A 21579-nucleotide genomic window follows, 5' to 3' on the forward strand; every position below is an offset into this window, starting at 1 on the left:
CTCTATATGATAATAACAACAAGGAAAAATTACAAATAACCACCACGTATTTACATATTTTTACAAATTACCACCACGTATTTGCGTTTTTACAAATAACCCCCAAACTTCAATGTATATTCCCCAATCAACACCGTATTTCTATCCCGAACATCATTTTTCTTATTTTTCGACTTATTAAGTGACGATTTAAGCGAAATGACAAGACTAACCTCGTTAAACTTGCATTCATGAATCAAATAATCAATTCATTCAATTACCCCAACCTAACCTTAAATCCCAAATTTCTTACTCCCTCCGTACCAGACCAATGGTGACACTTACCTAATACGGCCGTACCACACCAATGGTAACATTCCTTATTTGGCTCACAACATTACCAAATTATCCTTACACCCATTTGATATTTACATAAAATGTCACTACATACCCCCACCTACCAACTCACAATTAAACCAATAATTACATACCCCACCTATTTTCTTCCCTCTTTACCCCTTATTTTACCCTCTTTTCTTAAAAATTCCATTTTTACCACGTTACCATTTGTATGGTACGGAGGGAGTATCTCTTTTCCCCAATTCATTCAATCGATTATTTGTAACTTCCTAAATCGTTCAATATGTTAAGTTGAGGTCTTAATCCTGGCCTATGAATGTAAATTTGGGGAATTGAAAGGCTCCGAGCATTAAAATCGTGTTACAAATAATCGATGTGATCGCATAATTTTAGTTTATCTCGACAATTTCATACCATATAGACATGTTCGTACACATACATGCACTCACATAAACCAACAAATCAAAAAAACCATGCTGGTAATTAAGATAATTTGACCATTGACCTTTCCATTCATATTTCACAAATTCTTATTTGTGACGGAGATACCCGTCGTAAGCTTGCGACGGGTCAAATACATACCATTTACATGAATGTGGTACCCGTTTGCACAAAACCCTGCGCTGACAGCACATCAAAAGGGGGCGGCTTACACTGTTTGGCTGAGTATGACTATTGTACTGCAAAGCATTATTTAATTGCCAATTGTACTTGCTTTACCATATTTAATTCCAATAAGTGAATTTTGCATTTAATGCTACTGAGTTCTTTGCCCCCCCCCCGCACAACCCTACTTTTATTTCACCATTATTTTGCACAATTTCCTTCCATTCACATAATTTTGAACTTCTTTCCACATTTTCTTTTTACTCTCTATAATTTACAACTAAAATGGCGTAAAAATTGCAGTTTATTATTCTCATAATTCTGAAAAAATGGCGTAAAAATTGCACCTTATTATTCTCATAGTTCGAAAAAAATGGAGGATCTTCAACAAACTTTCACAGAAATGTTAGTTGATGGTGCCCTAATCGTTCCAACAACAATGGAAAGTGCAGATAATAATCATGGTGGGATAATTCATCAGCCTTCAACAGAAAACACGACGAGTAAAGGTATGTCTTTTTTTGTTGAGAACGTAGGGCAAATTATTGTTATTATTAATGTTACTATAATACATCTTAACATCAAGGAAATAACAAGTTTATATTGCATTATATTGATGTGTTTGTGATATTTGTATTGCATTATATTGATGTGCAAAGTCTCATGGAGTATAAAGTTTGATTTGTGTTATGTTTTATCATCATGAACTGTAATATTAGTTTATAGTTTTTCAGTGTACCATATATGTTTGATTTTACTGTAATATAATGGATGTTTATATTTATCGTGTTATTGTCTATACTGTTGGTCCAAATGTCAGCCTGTCAATTCATTAATTTGAATATTATTTTTAGGTTTTCAGTTCAGCATATGTGTATGATTATAACGGATGTTTAAATATAATGGATGTTTACATTTTCTGTGTTAATGGCTTTACTGTTAGTCCTAATGTCACCCTGTCAACTATAATGGGTAGAAAAATGTTGGCAACGTAGAGGAAATTTATTGGCTTCTTGTTAAGATGTTTATACTTTTCTCATAAGGTCACTCTGTCAACTACATTGCATATTGTTATTTATCTGTTTAATGTGTGCATTTTTCTACATAATGTCACCCTGTCAACTCCATTGGGCCAGCTTACTTGAAAACAAATTTTGTATATCTAACAAATGTGTCTAATTTTCGTCCTAATGTAACCGTGTAACTAGAGTAGGGATGAATATGTAAATGCAGATGTTGTTATTTATGTTATAAATGTTTACACTTTCTTGCCTAATGTGACCCTGTAAACCTATGCAGGTACAGATTATTCCAAATCCCTATTGGGAATGAAAGTAGAGAAATGGGAATTAATTTATGAGATGTTTAGAAAACACTCACAGGCCATTGGTTTCAGCATTAGGAAAACAACTTCTCGCAGAGCGAACGGGCCTGGCACACCCGAAGTCGAGAGATACTTTGTATGTTCATGTGCAGGAGTACATGGAAATGGTAATAGGCGAGACGATAACGGCAATCCTTTGAGGAATTATGCAGTCACACGTTGCCAATGCAAAGACGATCTAAGGACACAAGTACACGAGGACGGGCAGTGGGAGGTAATGCAACATTTCACATAACATAACCATGAACTGACTCCCACTCAATGGCAGCAGCACCACCGCTCGGAGAGGAGAATAACTGATGCTGAGGCAGAGGCTATAAGGGCCTTGACTGAAGCCTTTGTTGCCCCCTCGGTTCAATACAAAGTGGCAGCTGCTGTAGCAGGGGGCGATGTATTCGTCGGACACACCAAGAGGGATCACATCAACTGTGTTCATAGGCTGAAGATTAAAGCGATCGAGGGCGGTGACGCAGCCACACTAATTAATCTTCTCACTCAAAGACAAGCTGAGGATCCGGGGTTTTTCTTCCGAGTCCAATTCAACAAAGAAGGGAGACTCCATCACCTTTTCTGGTATGACTCGATGATGAGGGAGGACTACCGATTGTATCATGATGTTGTCATATTTGACACAACGTACCGCACTAATAGGTACAATCTTATTTGTGGCGCTTTTGTCGGTATAAATAACCACTGGTCCAATGTCATGTTTGGGTGTGCTTTCCTATCCGACGAGCAAGAAGAATCATTCCAATGGTTATTCAATGTGATTAATGAAGCTATGGGTGAGGATGTTCGTCTTGTCTCCATTTTCACTGACCAAGACAAAGCAATGACAAATGCAGTTGAAGCGGTATATTCTGTGTCTTACTGTTAAGTTTCGCATGTTGTGTTATCCCACCATTATGTGACCACTTAACTTTGGATAACATTAATCCCAAATATGATAACAAATTATACTGGTGGAAACGCTGAGGACAAAACTGAAGAGGTCACTATATTAAGATCTTATGTTATTAGCTCAATAAAATATGTCACCATATTTTACTAATTCAAATGGGAACTCAAATGACAACAATTTTCCAAACTTTGTCAACATATTTTACTAATCTACCTTTTGATTTAAATTGAAGATGTCACCATATGAAGCACTTATGTAATCACATGGAAATAAAAAAATATTTCTATAAACATATGACCTCTATACGCTAACATTATGTTGTGTCCTTAGCAGATATACCCAGAACCAGACATAAACTATGTCTAGTTAACTGTTCAATATGTGACCACTTAACATATGTTTAGCTTTTTATTCAAATGGCAACTCAAATGACAACAATTGTCCAAAAGTTGACAACATATTTTAATAATCAACTTTTTGAGTTAAGTTGAAGATGTCACCATATGAAGTACTTATGTAACCACATTGAATGGCAACATTATCCCCAGATATGTAATCATATTATACTGATGAACTTTTGTGTTAATTTTTAAGATGTCACCATATGAATCCGTTAAGTAATGATATCAATTGAATAGTGCAAACATAAACATATGACTTCTAAATGCTAACATTTGTCTTCTGTCTCCATACAGATATACCCAGAAAGCAGGCATAGGCTATGCCAATGGCATATCCAACAGAACGCCATCTCACACTTTGGACATTTAAAGCATGATAGGACATTCCAGAATTTGTTCAACAAATGTCTTAATGGTTGTTATAACGAAAAGGAATTTGAAGCGACATGGCAAAGAATGACGACAGAGTATGGTGTTGAAAACCACCCATGGTTCAATAGATTGTACAGTTTACGAATCAAATGGTGCACTGCATTGAATAATCAGTATTTCTCAGCGGGTATCCTTTCTTCCCAAAGGAGCGAGAGTACAAATCATGCTATGGGGTTCCAAGCTTCAAAAACAACGTCAGTCACTGAATTCTTTGGCATATTTGAGACGACCGTGACAAGGTGGAGAGGAGAGGAGCGGAAAGAATTCAACTCTATAAGAGCGTCCCCTACATCCGTGTTCCCCCTTGTAGACCTTCTACAACATGCATCGCAGATATACACTATGGAGCTGTTCCGTGTGTTTGAGAAGGAGTTTGGACTTGCAATGGGCACCCGGGTAGCACTTATCACCCATGAAGACACCACCTTAATCTATAGTGTCGACACGGTTGGCAACGAGGGTTTTTCCCATCATGTTACTTATGATTGCGGGAACAACTTGTGCACTTGTACTTGCAGGAAGTACCAAGTAATGGGCATCATATGTTACCACATCATATGTGTCCTGCACATGCATTCTGTTCCAGAGATCCCAGCTAGTTGCATACACAGGAGGTGGACGAAATTCGCAAAAACGGAGTTCTGGAAACGTTAACTACCTTCTGATATGCACCGAAGTGCCGCAAATGAGGCCATTAATTGGCGACGTTCAACACTCACCAATGTCCACAATCTCATAACAAAGAGCCAGAAGGTAATGGAGGCAAGGGTAATTGTGGAGAAGTTCTTTGAGGCGGCAAATGCTGAAGTAATAGTGTTGCTGCAAAAGCTTACTGTGGACGCCGAAACAAATTAAACACTCAAACAACCGAAGAACGTCTTGTTCTTGATCCTATCCGTGTCACGACGAAAGGTAGGAGCGCAAGGAAAAAAAGCGGACTTGGTAAGAAGAAGAAAGCCAAAAAAGTTGCTGCCAACGATGGGGATGCCTACACCCCCAATACCTCGTCTCCTGTGAACGTCGTTGATATGGTAACATTTTGAACTTTTGCAAACCACAACGCATCAAAGCTGCTGCCACTTAGCCATAGGGCGTGGAAGACATTACTGTTGTGACCATTATTGTATTATTTGTTAGGTTATCTAAAATGGTCTGATATTTGTCATTTTGAACTATGTCGTAATGTTTGAAATTATGGTCTCCTTTTTGGAAAACGATGTACCGAATTAATGTTACCATTATTGTACAATCTGTTAGCAGATCTTAAATGATTAGATAATGGTTTGCACTTTTAAAGGCATGTTGCCATTCTTGGACTATATGTAACTATAAAAATTTGGTAACATTATTGCTGAAAGTATAAACAGCTTAGGGTTGCCACTCTTTTAAAGTATAGACATTATTCTTCCAACATATGTTACCAAATACAATATAGTAACATAATTCTTCAAACTGTAAACCATTTGAGTTGGTCCTTAAGTTCATTTTTTCTAAGAAACAATGGTGAATTACAGGCTGCCTTATGACTCATTTAAATAATGTCCTTACTTTTGCACAATATGATACCATAATTATATGTATACACTTGACATTTTTAACTAATTTAGCCTATGGAAGGATATGACATTGGCCTTTTAAAATCGTGTTGCCATTCTTGAGATATATGTAACCATATAAAATTCGGTAACATTAGTGCTGAAACTATAAACAACTTAGGGTTGCCATTCTTTGATAGTCTAGACACTATTCTTGGAACATATGTTACCAAATAGAACATGGTAACATAATTGTGTGGACCGGGGCCCACGGGGGCGCTTGGGAAACAAGCGTTTGCATTTGTGGAGTCGCCACCAATTTATTGTGGAAAATTGGAAACCGTTCGAATACCTCGTGCCATGTCAAGACACAAAGTAGTGACATGAACACCAAGAACTCGTTACCCTTAGCATTCTATGTCTATAATGACTCTCGTGGATGCCAATGAACACGGATGTTCACAGAGATCTGGAGTAAGGGGTGAGGGTACGTATTAGGAAGCTCTTTTGATCGAACACCTAATCCCGCCCGCCTCAATAGCGGCCTCTACTAATGATTAGGGAAATTATTCATACTTGATATATTGTCAATTTATATGCATGCAATGCAACATCCAACGAATTAATCCTAGCATGTGAGAATTAATACTAAGTCGGTTAACACGTAATTTAACATACAATTGGGTCGAATTGGGATTTAAGAATTGGTTACATGTGAAAACATACAAGTGATACAATAAAATAAATACAATAAAGAAAATTACAATAATTACATCGGATTAATTGATTTATGTCGAAAATACATTTAAAACGGATGGTTTTAGAAAAGAAAGAATAAACGAATAAACGAACAGATTATTAGGTGATAATACGAGTAATAGTTAATTAATACGTAATTAATAACTAGGTCAAAGCAACACGGGAGTTCAGGGACAGAAATCAACCAGGAACAGGCGCAGCACAGCTGCGTCCCTTGGAAGAGGCGCAGCACTTGCTGCGTCCGTTCCTTGGCTCAGTTCTGGATGTGAAGCCGAAATTGCAAATCGTTAATATTCGTTGGTGATTTAATGCTCGATTAATAATAATTGACTCGTATGAAAGTGATTAACAAATTATTTACATGTGGATGGGTCATAAAAACGATAAACACGGATGAAAACTAATTAAAACAAATATTTACAAGATACAAGGTTAATTAATGAATTAATTAGGTTAAACAAATTAATTAAGCCAAACAAGTTATTAATGACGAATTAATGATGGTGACAATAAACAAAAGGTGAAACATATATCAATGACGAATTCCAGAGACTCAATATTGATGAACCGAACCTCTAAAACCTGAATTTGATTTTAAGGACGAAAATCCGCAAATATGAATTACTTGGGATTTAAGTCGGGATTTATGATGAATTAATTAATTAATGATGGATTACTTACATGTCAGATTATTATGCTTAAGTTATTATGTCAAAGAAACAACGAACGATTGAAAGCAAAAGAAAAAACAAACAAATTAACAAAAGACGAACGAAGAAGAAAGGAAGCATGAACTGCGGCAGCCTCACGAAGAGGCGCAGCAGTTTCTGCGTCCTTTCTCGACGTCTGTCTTCTGATAAATCCGTAAAAAGGGTTTAAAAACAAAGTTTTACAAATCGGTTTTAAGAATACTTTCGACATAAACCTTACAATATGATTACAATAATAAAGAACAATAAATAAAATAGGGATTATACACCCTCAGACTTAGATGTTTGATGAAACGAGATGAACTAAGTTAACGTTTACTGATGCTCGACTCGAATGTAGACGAAAGTGCCCTCTAGGAGGAAAACGAACAGATTGATTAATGTTGATTATTGTGGAGTTGGTCAAATTGGTCGATCATGCAAAATGAGGCTGGTACTCAGAAGGATCCGAGCTTACGTGGTCGAAAGTTTAAGCACGTAGACGCCAAAAAGTAAGAACGTGGTCTAGAATGCAAAGGGAGAAGAGAAGGGCGGGCACTATTTATACTAATCACATGGAGGAAATTAGGGTTTTCGGAGAAACTTTGGAAGTGAATCTCGAAAAGATATGAAAAGATACGAAAAATACGCAGAAAAGGACTTGGGAAGAAGCACAGCAGGCACTGCGTCTCTTGGAAGAGGCGCAGCACTTGCTGCGTCCTTTCCCAAGTGGTTTCCTCCTGCGGAAGAAAGATTTCCGTGTTTTGGTTATGGAATAACGGATTAATCTTATTTTCCTTAATATTTTGTGTGAATATTACGGGAAATTATTTGCCAAAGATTAAAAGATTGCGAAAATATGGAATATAAATATCCGGAACATTCCAGAACATTTTGACTCGGTTTTAGAAAATGAAGAGGGTTTTTTGACCCGGACTCCAAATGTACTCTAATTACTGCCAAAATGACCGTATCGGCACGTAGATGACAATTAAGAGGTAGACATCAGTGTTTGAGCAATCACTTGACGATAAACTTACGAACTGTCACAAATCGTTCCGCGTACCAAACATGCGGCCCAATCATCACCAGGTGGTTTGCGGGAGGTGCAGAAATGAGGTATCTACAGAGCCCCCACTTTGACTGAGGCTTGGACAAGGCGAAAGTCAAAGTATAGCCATCAGATCAATCGAAGATTACAACCTGACGACTATGGCGACGCGAGGCGGCTCAAGGGGTTTGAACCAGGGACCTGTCGTCAGGAACATTTTAGAGTCTGTCGACTATCGAGGAGGGTCGTTTAAAGTCCATTAGACTACGTAAGGAGGCTCGCCAGCCATAAGAAGAGACCATACCTGAAATTCCTTGAAACTCCAGGGGAAACAAAGATGCAATATTATGAGAAGACAACAGGACATAGTCTGGAACTGCTGGGAGAAATCTGCTTGTGGTCGGCTTCAAACAAACTTCGGAAGAGCTTGGGGTCGATGTTGATCTCCATGTCTCAAGAGGGAATGACTGTTGGTCGTGAACTCTCGCTGGGGGAACATAATCGGGAACTAATCTCCATGTCTCGAGAGGGAATGTCTATCCGTGTACTCTCGCTGGGGGAACATAATCGGGATCTGATCTCCATGTCTCGAGAGGGAATGTCTATCCGTGTACTCTCGCTGGGGGAACATAATAAAGGCGTGTCGAAACACCTGTCAAAGAAGAACCGCTCATTGTGACAAGCTAGGTCTTGGCAAAAATAATATATGGCAATTTGCAGTTGGCTTGAAAATGCGGGTTCGGGCGAAGAATGAATGTCAAACGGACCAAAACATGTGATATGGCATCAAGGAAGAAGCGCACCAAAGATGGGCCCACAAATAACGAACTCATAACAAATTTTTGAAAATTCGTATGAAGGGAAGCTGAGGAAGAGGCGCAGCACTTGCTGCGTATTTCCTGCGTAAAAACCCGATGAAACAGAGGGTTTATTTCATTTATTCGAAACACAAATTCTCAATTTCTCTCTCAAATTCCAACCATTTTCGTCAAAATTTGATCCAAAAGCTTGAATTTGCCATGACTAATTGAGGTATATGTATCAATCTTGCATTTATCTTCCGTATTCAATCAAATGAGAGCGACAAAATTAGGGTTTTCGACCCTAATTAGTCGAAAATTTTGGGCTTTTCCCCCAAATGATTTTGCCTTGCAAAATAGACTTTATAAATGGCTAATTGGTAATATAAGGATCATAACCATGTATTTGTTTCGAATTTTCATTGAGTTTTGAGCATTTGAGTGAAATTGAGACGGTTTCACGGCTAAACCGTAAATTTCTTCGAAAATAGCCTTAGGATTGCCCATTTGTGACGAAACTTGATATTTGGAATCCTTGTATGATGGGTAAACTTCCTACCATCTCGAAATTTTGATTTGTGACGGCTTTTTCAGGACACTTCCTAGGGCATAATCGTCGTTATAACGAAATGCTGCCGAAATTCCGACTCAAACCCATGACTAGGCCTCAACTTAGGCTTGACTTGACCCAAATTACCACATGAGCGGTCGGGTTTGTGGGAAAATTGCCAAAGATGGCGAGAAAAAAGAGCGATTTCGGAGCTCCGAAAATTCGGAAATCCTCTAATCAAGGCTTGTCGTCACTTGACGCGGCCTAAATTCACTTTAGTTATGTAGGCGACGAAGCTTCTACATCCGGGAGGGATCCCATGGATGTGGACACTGCTGTTGACCCTTCTCAGGTACTTGAGGAGGCGTTGGAGGAGGCTTTCACTGCTGCGGTGACGGCTACTGAGGACGAGGTTGTTGAGGAGGAGGAGGTCCCGAGACGGGCCAACGTTGGACGGGGTGGTCGCCACCTGGCCGGAAACATCAGATCGTTCTCGGGCTATACGACGATGATGGGGTGCTACGAGAGGCTGTCGGCTGAGGAGCGAGCCATGATCGAGCGGGGAGCATTCGGTGCTTTGGTGCAGGCTTGGAGGGATATTGCGAGGAGGAAGCTTCGGGCCAACCTCAGTCTCGTACGAGCTTTATTGGACCGGTTTTGGGACACGACCTCCACGTTTCACATGCCTTTTGGCGAGGTGGGGGTCACGTTAGAGGACTACGGCATGATTTCTGGTCTGCCGTGTGGGACTGAGGTGGTGGAGTGGCCGGAGACAGCCATGAGGGTTGACTCGGCTGAGGCTAGGAGGTTGATCAGCTGGAACTTGGCGCCGAAGGCTACCGCGGTACCTGGTTTAGTGCCTAGTTCTTATGTTCGGGACTACTTTGCGGGGAAGACCCCGGCGTCAGTGGTGATCGAGGGGAGGGAGACGACTCCTCCTCCCTGCACTGCAGAGCAGAGGGTCCGTTTGTGGCTCTGGTGGTTTCTGTCTTCGATCTACCTCGGAGACAAGGGAGATAGGCTTTCGACGAAGCTTCTTCCCTTTCTTTTTTACCTGAGCTCCCCAGGCCGTTGGGACTGGGTCACTACTAGTTTTGCGGTCCTCATCCGCTTTATGAGGGCCATGGTTCGTCCGGAGTTGATGGAGAAGGGGACTTCTCCTGCTGCTGTCGGCCCTGGACTGCTGTTGGAGATATGAACCTTCATTTCATTTCATGAAAGATCATTTCCTTTTCTGTCAAATCACGAAAGATCGTTGTTGATTATCTTGTTTTACAGGCGTGGGTGTACTCTTACTTTCCGGGCCTTGCGCCCAAGAGGACGGAGCCGGTGGAGAAGGCATATCCCGTTGTGAAGGATTGGGTGATGTGTCGCACGAGGAGTGGGCGTTCCTTCCACGACGTCTGTCGGCGGGAGGTGAACGCTCTTCAGCTGGACGGCGTGAGTATTTTACCTTGCATTGTTTGTCTCTCTTCTTTTACTTTTAGAACTGATTATAAGAATGACCCTTCGTTTGCTTTTCTAGTGGGTGCCCAGGCCTTAGGACGAGTACGCTGGTGCTCCTCCCTTCGTGGCTGAGGTCCTTCGACCTAGGAGCTCGAGCCGGTTGCTGCTGAGGACGTCGATGGGTCCTGTGTGGTACTTGGGTGAGCGCTTGGCTCATCAGTGCTCTCAGGACGTCTTAACGGTTCCATCGATCCTCCTCGGACGATGTTTAGGGAGCCTTCTGAGGCAGAGAGGGAGGCTGAATTGGCTGGCGTCGGTGGCGACGCCCTCCTTCTTCCAGGTGAGGACTACTCGGCATTCCTCTACAGGAGGTTGGCGTACTGGCCGGTTGTGGTAAGTGCTTTATCCTCTTTCATTTTTGATTATTTGAGAACACGATGAATGATCATCGTTTAATGGAAATCACCTGACTTTGCAGGGGGTCGAGGCGGCGGGCATCGAGCCCCCAGAGTACCCCGAGACCCTTGAGTACACTGACGCGACGGGGATGACGACGATCTCCGGGCTACGTGACTTTGACGTGGCGGTGAGAGATGCTGGCTTGGACGAGTGGCAGCATCTGATTCGGAGGGTGAGTCTCCTAACTTGTATAATTTTGTGTAAGAACACATTTTGCTCGAGTTTGTCCAATCGTTTGAGATTTTTCCTTTTGAAATGCAGGTTGCGCCATCCCGGTCCGTGGCTTTGTGGAGGGTAGCCAACCGGCTGCGGGCTGCTGCCGTCGAGGCACTTGCTGGCGGCCGAGGACGTCAGGTATGAACCTTCCGTTTACTTCATTTTCGAATTTTCTAACTTTCCTTATGTTTGAAATGATTGACATGATCCAATTCTTGTTGTTTGCAGAGGGAGCGTGAGCTGGAGCGAGAGCTTGCCCAGTCCCGGGAGGAGACAACTCGCCTGCTGAGGGAGCTCGAGGTTCGTGACGCCGAGGTTGTTGCTCTCGAGGCGAGAGTTGCTGAGCTAGACGGCGACCAGCAGTAGCTTTTTTTGTTGGTTCTTGCTTTTTGGCTGTATTTTTGTACATTTTGTACATTTTAGGACCCACATTTTGGACATTTGGATTTTGTTTTGGGGCTCGAGCCCCCAGTTTGGTGTACGCATCCCCTTTTAGTTGTATATATGATGGCCTGAGTGCCTTTGCTGCTGGGTTGCTTTGTACCTGCAGGTTAGTTTTGAACAGATTTGGTAGATGACGGTTTATGCCGTCATGCTGCCGAAATTTACATAGAAGTCACATAGAACATTCATTTGTACACATGGCCTAAATTAGCGCAAAACCATGACTCGAAAACGCGAAAATTGCAAAAATTTGGCTGGAAATGAAAATGCAAAAATTTTGCCGGAAATGACCGGAAGGTAGGGAGGGTTACCCCCTAAAAAAATGAAACATATAAGTTTGAAATGTAATGTGGAAGGAGAGTGAAATGATTCCCCAAAAAAGAAAAAATAAAAAAGAAATGTATAAGTTTGAAAATGAATAAATTAAAGTAAATAAAAATCTAAAAAGAAATGTATAAATTTGAAAAAAATTAATAAATTAAATTAAATTGGTTAAATGAGTCCCCAAAAAAAAGAAAGTTAAAAAGAAATGTATAAGTGTGTACTAAAATGACGAAAATTTCGATATCGTCTCGAAATGCGTTTCCGTGAAATTAGGAAACACGAAATATGGCAACTTGACGTATTTACCAAAATAATAACCCGTATGAATAGGAAATTATTCGTTGAGGAATTTAGGAAAGATCCAACGCGGGAAATCACAGAAACAAAGCTGAGGAAGAGGCGCAGCAAGAGCTGCGTCCCTTCGAAGAGGCGCAGCAGGTGCTGTGCCTGTTCCCCAGTGCATCCGTCCTGACGGATTTTAGGAAACGGATTTTAGTATAAATAGAGACGTCGAGGGAGGTTTTATTCACATAATTCTTCCGTCTTTCTTCGTCTTATTACACAAAGCTCCCAAAATAAGCATACATCATGAATACTCTTGAAATTCATCTAAAAGAATGGACAAATGAGTTCTCTAATGTGGAGAAACACGACATGGGTGCTTATAATTTTGGATCGCTTTTGATCTTGAAGTTGATCACGGTAGTCAAACCATTCCTAGATGCTTGTCGTGATTATTGGGACCCGAATTATCACGTATTTGCCTTCCCTGGAGGCGACATTTGCCCATTTCCCGAGGAAATTGCTGCGATTGGTGGTTGGGACCCGGAACACTCGCCTGCTATCCCCTCGACTTCTCAAGGGTATAAGAACAAGTTTAGAGACTTGCTTGAGTTGGCAAGAGCTGATGCTGACCGTCTTGTGACCTCTAAAGGGGTGCGAATGTTGGACTTCATTGATTGATTCATCAATAGGGCAGATCCCACTGTCTCTTATGTTGCGAGGCGAAGGGCATTCGGGTTTTGCCTATTACATGTATATGTCCTTCAAGGGCATGTTGATGAGGATATGAGAGGCGACCCTCGTCTCTTGAGCTTGATTGAGCAAATGGAGCTTCGCAGGAGCCCATCTTATCTATGTTTAGGAGAGATCCTATTGGGTTTAGATAACAGGAAAACCAATCGCGACCTACCTTACTTGGGAAGTCCCATTATATTGCAGGTAAAAGAACTCTTTTTCTCTTTTTTCCTTTTTTCGTTTATTTTCTTTTTCTTTTTCTTTTTTTTTCTTTTTTTTTTCTTTTTAATACCCGCTTTTAGTAGGTCTGGCTTATGGAGCGTCTTCGATTGATTGAGCCCCCAGTTAATGTTCCTGCTTATCATGCTCGCTCAATTGCAATGAGGACTAGGCTTTACATGGTGGACTTCACTCGAGTTTCCAATTACTGGGAAAACAAATTGAAGAGTGAAGATGGCCCCTTAATCAGATGGATCGTGTTTTAGCAGGATTTTCCTGAAGGGATCCGGCTTAGTTATATAGTGATCAGGGTATCTAGTTCTATAAGATTAGAATGGTATGAATAAATGATAAAGAAAGAAGTAAGTATAAAGAATGACGTTTTTATTATTTTGATAGACCGGGCACAATGTTGTATGAATATCTGAATACTCAAGAGAAAAAGAAGATAAAGTATAGATCAAATTAACTAATAATGAATATCTTTTCAATTGTTAAATTCTCCTATTTATAGTTCTATCCTCCCTTAACGTTATAATGAGCAACGTCTATAATCAGCAACCTCTTCCCCAAATTGTAGGAGCTGTTGCCGGAATAATAGGGCATGCTTCCTATTAGCTCGCTTGACCCGTTCTCAACTCAACCAATCCTTAGCTTTTTCTCTTCTTTCCGTCCAGATTCATGGATTAAATAGTTTTAGGTTTGGACTTGGTCTTCCTTGAGAATAGGGCACGGTTATTTGGCTTATACAATCGCATTTCTTGTTTATCTGCTCAATCCAGGCTATTTTTAGTAATCCGCCAAGCTATGATATACTGACTATCAGGCTTCTCTTCCAGGATTTAGTAGTCTTCTTGCCATAATATTCTTCATCAGCTAGATAGTAGTTAGTCTTGTCCGGTCTTCGTCTCAATCAATCAGCTTTATTGAGTCGGACCAGGTTATGGTCAGACCAGGTTAAACTGGGCCTAACAATTGCCCCTTGACATTTTACCCGTGCTGGGTCAGGCCAGGGGTGAAATGTCAATTTTTACCGGGCTAAACAATAAAGAGACTTACACTTAATCAATGACTCTTAGACTCCTAGTTACCGTTGGACACTATAACGGCTAGGTGATGTCATGCTGAGAGTTTTGCAATCCCTAGGGTTTTCACACCGTTATAGATTTTCTATAAATACGGTATTTAGGGCAAGATTATCTTTCACCAAATTTCCTCCACTTTCTTTGCTAAATATTCTTCTAAAATTCTTCTGGAATTCTTCCATATTTCTCAGTAATCCTGTTCTGTATTTTCTCAACAATTTCTATAATAAATCAAACACTTAAGAACATGGGAGCAAAGAAACGCCCTACATCCGAAAGTCTGCTCACTGCCGAGCCGAACCTATAAACGTCCGGGAAGAAGAAGTGATGGAGATTGATCCTCTGCTTTCGTATTTTGTTGCTTTTAAGTACCAGGATTCATTTTCACCGCCCTTCAATCTTTGGATCCTTACTTTCTGAAGAGAACTTGTTGAAAACAAATTATGACAAGATACTAAGGGAGAAGAAAATAATTCCTGAATCGACCGAGGTATGGATTCACGAGTCTTGTCCGATTAGGGCTAATCGGGTATCACCTGGTTGGTTTGTATCTTGAATGGGCATTCAAAGCGGTGTAAGTTACCTTTTACTCCCTTAATGATTGACACCATCCGTGCTATGGAAGTGTCACCTTTTTTGATTATGCCGATGGTTTGGAAACTTGTTCATTCCATAGAAAATTTATGCGCTAAACACAATCTTGTGATTACTCTCAATGATATTAAGGCAGTATATCATTTCAAAAATCCTTCTGTTGGTCGTTTTAATTTGAGAATTAAGTCAAAGATGACTCCATTAATTACTAACCTGGATTACGGAGACGACAAGAGTTGGGCAAAGACTTTCTGTTTATCCGGATGAGACTGGGATCGGGCTTTGATTACTCGAGATATCCTCCTTTGGAGAGTGGTAGGTTTCTGTATTTTTATTTTGTAGTTATATTGAATGAGAGTGAGGTACATAAATCTTACCTGTATATTTTGTTTTTGTAATGTTTGTAGCTCCTGATTGGAATCACGATCCTCTAGATGAAGAGGCTATTGCAAGGATAGATGCTTTCCTTGCCATTCCTGAGGAAGAGAGGACTTGGCCAGCTTGCTTGGGCAGGGAATTGTTGCCCCGGTATATGAAGACCAAGCCGATCTGGGGTTAAAGTACCCAAAGGCAAGCCTAGTTCTCTTGCTCTTTCTGTACGCCTATCCGCTTGCTTTTATGTTGTTGTTGTCTTTTGTCACTTTTTGGTTTGATATTTACGTATATTTTTATATATCCAGTATTTAGATCTTCTCGCTAGGCTGGCTAGCTTTTCGCAAAGGATTTGAAGGTGGGGTGGCTAGGATTTGAGCGGTCAAGAGCCAGGAAACTAGTGGGAGTGACAAGACTTTGGATATCCCGATTTCGATGTCCGGCCTCCTCAAGATCCGCCCAGGATAGTGTCACCAGAGGTCATCCAGGCTCAAAAAAGAAAGAGGGAGGATGATATTCTGGAAGAGGAGGAAGGAGGGAAACGACCTATCCGGCTCGACCACTCGGGAGTATAAGGCAAGTGCCTGCTAGGATTGATGACATGGATGATGCCCGGGCTCGGATAGATGATTTTTACGCAAAGATGAGCGACCAACTATTGTCTGCTAGTACCCTTGATTCGTCTACCAGGGTGGTTTTTTATTCGACTTCTCTTATAACAAGGAAATTTCTTGAACTCGCTTCCCAGGCTAGAGAGGTTAGTTGTAGAGGGATATTTTTTATTGTTTATGTGCTTTTTGTTTTACCTTGTATTTGCCTAATTGATTTTGTATGTACGCAGGGGTTGGATCTTTGGTGGCAAGCACGCTTGTCGGCTTAGGGACGCCTGTGCCAAGGTTACGATTTGGAGGAAAAGCTGGATAGGCTAAACCGTGACTGCACTCATCCGGGGGTAATGAAGTGGTGCTCAATCTCGGTTAGCGGCTAAGGAGTCAACCAGGGCTGCTATAGTTTGTGAGGTGGTGCGAAAAATCGAGAAAATTTGTCAGTGGAGTTGGAGGTGAGAAGCGAGGCAATGCAGGATCAGTTGAAAAAGAATGAAGAGCTTCTTCTTGAAAAGGAGTTAGTGGAGGCGAGGTTGGCCGATGCGGCTCGGTACTTCTTCGGAAAAGGTCGGGTTGATGCTATGAGGGACCCGAGAATCGACCGGGGCTGATTGGAATCCGGACCGAGATGAGACGACTCACGGATGCTCGATATCGACTTGGCCAACATGGGTCAAGAAGAAGAAGTGGATTCTCCTCCTTCCAAGGCAAAGTCGGTGATCGGAGATGGTGGATGGTTGTGAGTGATTCTTGGCTCAAAAATAACTTAGTTTTTTCTTTTGGGTTTTGGTCTATCCAGGGGGAATGTCCCTGGAATGAATATTTAGAGTATATCAGAAACTTTTTTGGCTCATCCAGGGGGGATGTCCCTGAAATGGATGGTTATTAGGTAGGGCCAATTATTTTGGGTGAATAAATATTTGGTCTTTGTTTTGCTTCTTTTTGTGTTTTGACAAAGTACTTTTGTGATGTTAGACGTGTCTTTGGATCGCCGATTATACGATGGATCGAGCCGATTATTTCGATTGGATCGAGCGATTATTTCGATCGATCGGCGATTATTTCGATCGATCGAGGCGATTATTCGATCGATCGAGCGATTTAATGTGTTATGGGTGGGGTTGTTGCACATGCCTGGAGGGCTTATGTCCCTTGCCATGCTGGAGGGCTTATGACCCATTTATGTCATCTGATCTAGGAATAGATTTTCCAGGTTTGTATGTTATGTTGAGCTTAATATTTAAAGGCCTATTTTGCAATTTGAATTTTGGATATCGAGTTGGATATTTGGTGGGGTGGCCCCCAATCTTTAAGATTTGTTTTTAAATAAGATGCAATATGTAAAACAAGTGTTGAAGATTTCACTAAGTAATTATGAGATTATAGGTAAGTACTTGGGCACATAATTTGAAGAAATCATATACGGCATTTATTCATATAATTGCAAGTATCATACATGTAGTTTTCAGGCAAGAAGTGTTTAAAGTAAAAGTTATACCTGGATTGTGCAGATATATTCTATATGTGAAATAGTTTTAAGTGTGTAATATTCCAAGCTCTTGGGATCATTTCTCCGTCCAGGGTTTGTAGTCTATAAGCTCCCTGGCCGACTATTGAATCAATCAGATAGGGGCCTTCCCAGGTTGGGGCCAATTTGCCAGCATTCTTCTCTTTTGTGTTTTGGAATACTTTCCTGAGAACGAGGTCTCCTACCCTGAACACCCTGGCTTTGACAGTCTTGTTGTAGCTTCTCGCAACTCTTTGCTGGTATGCTGCTAATCTGATGCTTGCTGCATCTCTTAGCTCTTCTGTTAAGTCCAGGCTATCCTCCATTAGAGGTATATTGTTTGTTGTTGTGTTCAGGCTACATCTGGCTGATGGAATGTCCACCTCGGCAGATTATCGCTTCACATCCATAGACCAAGGAGTAGGGGTTTGGCGGTGGATGTTTTAGGCGTGGTTCTGTCGGCCCAAAGGACCAGGGGGAGCTCTTGACCCATCTACCTTTTCTTCTTTCCAGCTTTTTCTTTATGCAGTTGATCACCACTTTGTTCTTGGATTCGCCTGACCGTTGGCTTTTGGATATCTGGCGTGGATGTTACCAGATTGATGTTCCATTGAGCACGAGGAAAGGCTGTCTTGTTCTTTTTCCCACAAATTGTGTGCCATTGTCGCATACTATTTCGGAGGGGATGCCATATCTACATATGATATTATGTTTGATGAATGCTATGACATCTTTCTCCTTGATTTGCTGTATGATTCAAACTTCTATCCACTTGGAGAAGTAGTCAGTCATTGCTAGCATGAAAACTTTCTGTCCGGGTGCTTGAGGTAGTTTTCCTACTATATCCATGCCCCACTTCATAAATGGCCAGGGTGCGGATATGGAATGTAGTTCTTCGATGGTGATGGATATATGGTCCGTGAATCGACGGGCTTTGCATTTAGAGCTAAAATCCAGGCAATCGGCTCTTAAGGTGGGCCAATAATATCTGTTCGAGTACTTTGCTTGCCAGGCTTCTTCCACCTTTGTGATTTCCACAAGATCCTTCATGGATTTACGATAATATCGCTCGACTTCCTGTGGTTCCAGGCATCCGAGGTAAGGTCCGGCCTGCGATTTCTTAAAAAGCACGTTGTCAATAATAGTATACTGGCGACTTTTATTTTCGGTGCTCTCGGCATCTTGCTTATTTAAGGGTAGGATTCCTGTTGTAGCCGATCATAGTAAGGTTTCGTCCAAGAATTAGCAATGTAGATTGGGAAACTTTCATCTTGTTTGTTTATTGCAGGTTCTAATAAATGCACAATGGGTATTTTGTCAAAATCAAGGGGACTAAAGTTGGACCCTAGGCCGGCTAAGGCATCGGCCAGGTATTTAAGTCCCCGGAAATTTGGTCGATATTAAAGTTTTTAAACTTTGATTTTAGCATTTGAACAACATCTAGATAAAGCATCATTTTGGGGTCTTTTGCCGAATATATGCCATTTACCTGGTTGGAGATGAGAAGGGAATCAGTGCGTACCTTTAAATTTTGCACACCAAGATCAATACATACCTTTAACCCGGCTATCGGGCTTCATATTTCGCCTCATTGTTGGTGGCCTCAAATGCACTGACTTATAGCCTGTACTATCTTATCCCCCCTGTGGTGATTTTAGTACTACACCTAGGCTGTGCCCCTTGTGTTGATTGCTCCATCGACAAATAGGGTCCATTCTAGGTCTGTTTGGTCATTGGTCAGTTTATTTACTTCTTTTATTAGGTCGGGTTCTAGGGTCGGACTAAAATCAGCCACAAAATCTGCTAGTGCTTGTGACTTAATTGCTGTCCTTGGTTCAAACTTTATATTGTATGTGCTTATTTGGGTGACCATTTGCACATTCGTCCAGGACAATTGGTCTCCTAAGTACAAAGGCTTAATAGGAAGATTTGTTCGACTATTATAGGGTGACTTTCAAAATATGGTCTTAATTTTGTGCAACTCATTATTAAAGCTAAAACATATTTTTCTAGTAGGCCGTACACGATCTCTCGCATCCAGCAGACTTTTACTTACATAATAGTGGTCTTGTTGTCCGTCGCTTCTTTGACCAGGATCGCACCGACAAAGAAATGATTCTGTGGAGCCAGGTATCTTGTCGGGGTTCATCTTTGACCGGTTTAGCCAGCAAGGGTGGAGAGGATAGGTATATTTTCGGTCTTCAAAGGCGGCTGATGATCGGGGGTCCATTGAAAGTCCTTGTTCTTCCTTAGCGAGTTATAAAACGATTTGCATCTTTCGATGATCTTGAGATGAATCTATTCAGTTGCTATTCTCCCCGTCGCCTTTTGTATGTCTTTGATTGTCTTTGGTGGTTCTAGTTCCAGGATAGCTTTGATCTGCTCAGGGCTAGCTTCTATTCCTCTCTTTGTCACCATGTAGCCCAAGAATTTGCCTCTTTGAGACTCCGAAGTGGCATTTTTGTGGGTTGAGCTTCATATTGAATTTTTCCAATATTTGAAAGGCTACTTCCAGGTCTTTGACATGGTCTTACGCCTTTTTTGATTTGACTACCATGTCATCTATATAGACTTCCATGGTGTCTCCTATCTGATCTTTGAACATCATGTTGACTAGCCTTTGGTAGGTTGCACTGCATTTTTAATCCAAAGGGCATAGCAAAGTATAACAATATATACCTCTTTCGGTGATGAAAGTGTGCTTTCTGGTCTGCTGGATGTATTTTTATCTCGATTGAATCATTTGGAGGCATCCATGAATGTCAACATTTCGTGGCTGCGTGCAGTGGCATCTACCATTGCATCGATGTGTGGGGGGAAATGGATCTTTTGGGCAGGCTTTGTTTAAGTCAAGTATAATCTACGCAGACTCTCCATTTGCCATTTTTCTTTTGGACGACTACCACGTTTGCAAGCCAGTCAGGGTACATTACTTCCCTGATCATTCCCATGTCCGATAGCTTGTCGACTTCTTGGTTGATAATTTCGTGCCTTTCTGCAAAGCAAATTTTCTTCTCTTTTGATGTACTGAGGCTTAAAGGATTTGTCAATGTTCAACTTATGAGTAATAACATCAACATCTATACCAGTCATATCAAAATGTGACCAAGCAAAACAAGACATTTTAGTTTTAAGAAAGTCGACCAGATTTGTCCGATTGAGTCGGGTGCATCGACCCTACAAGTACTTTCTGTCGGGAGTTCGGGTCTAATATGACTTCTCCTATTTCCATCCGTGTTTATGCTATGTATTCTTCCTGACAGGTGACTTTAATTGCTATGCAAGGGACTTACGTGACTTTGAGGGTTTCAAAGCCTGAGTGTAACATTCTGAGCGATCCTTTGTTCTCCTCTCGATGGTGGTTATCCCCCATTCATTTGGAATTTTCACGCATTGATGGTATGTTGATGGAATTGCTTTGACATTGTGGATCCATGGTCTGCCAGGATTACATTATACGAGGATAAGCAATCCATTACTCCAAATCTCTCATATGAAGCCACGCCCTCCACATAGGTAGGCAAGTTGATTTCTCCCAGGGTGTTTTTTGTTTCTCCACTGAATCCAACCAGGACGCTGGATTTCTTTATGATCTTGCTTTCGTCTATCTTCATAGCTTTAAGGACGTCAAGCATCACCAGGTTGATTGAGCTTCCTCCATCTATCAGGATTCTTGATACTTTGGGTGTCCGATTTGCATTGTGATTACCAGGTGTCATGGTGTAGACCGATATTCCTTGCAGATCCGAGTCATCAAAGGTAATAGCAGGCAATGACTCGGGCCTGGAAGGAGGTTGGAGTCCGGATTCCTGGATATTCTCTTGGGCTGCAGAGTCTGGTCGGA

General features: G+C 41.2%; 1 protein-coding gene across 1 annotated transcript; it reads left to right on the plus strand.

Moving 5' to 3' along the window:
- Positions 1-1318: 1318 nt before the first annotated feature.
- LOC141600872 (protein FAR1-RELATED SEQUENCE 5-like) lies at positions 1319-16503 on the plus strand. Its single transcript, XM_074421130.1, has 7 exons — positions 1319-1454; positions 2245-2543; positions 2598-3182; positions 3926-4571; positions 15659-15779; positions 16314-16380; positions 16465-16503. Exons 1-7 carry the CDS (start codon positions 1319-1321, stop codon positions 16501-16503), a joined length of 1893 nt encoding a protein of 630 aa, XP_074277231.1.
- Positions 16504-21579: the final 5076 nt, after the last annotated feature.

This window comes from Silene latifolia, chromosome 9 (genome assembly GCF_048544455.1).
Source record: "Silene latifolia isolate original U9 population chromosome 9, ASM4854445v1, whole genome shotgun sequence".
In the NCBI taxonomy this organism is placed as follows: Eukaryota; Viridiplantae; Streptophyta; class Magnoliopsida; order Caryophyllales; family Caryophyllaceae; genus Silene; species Silene latifolia.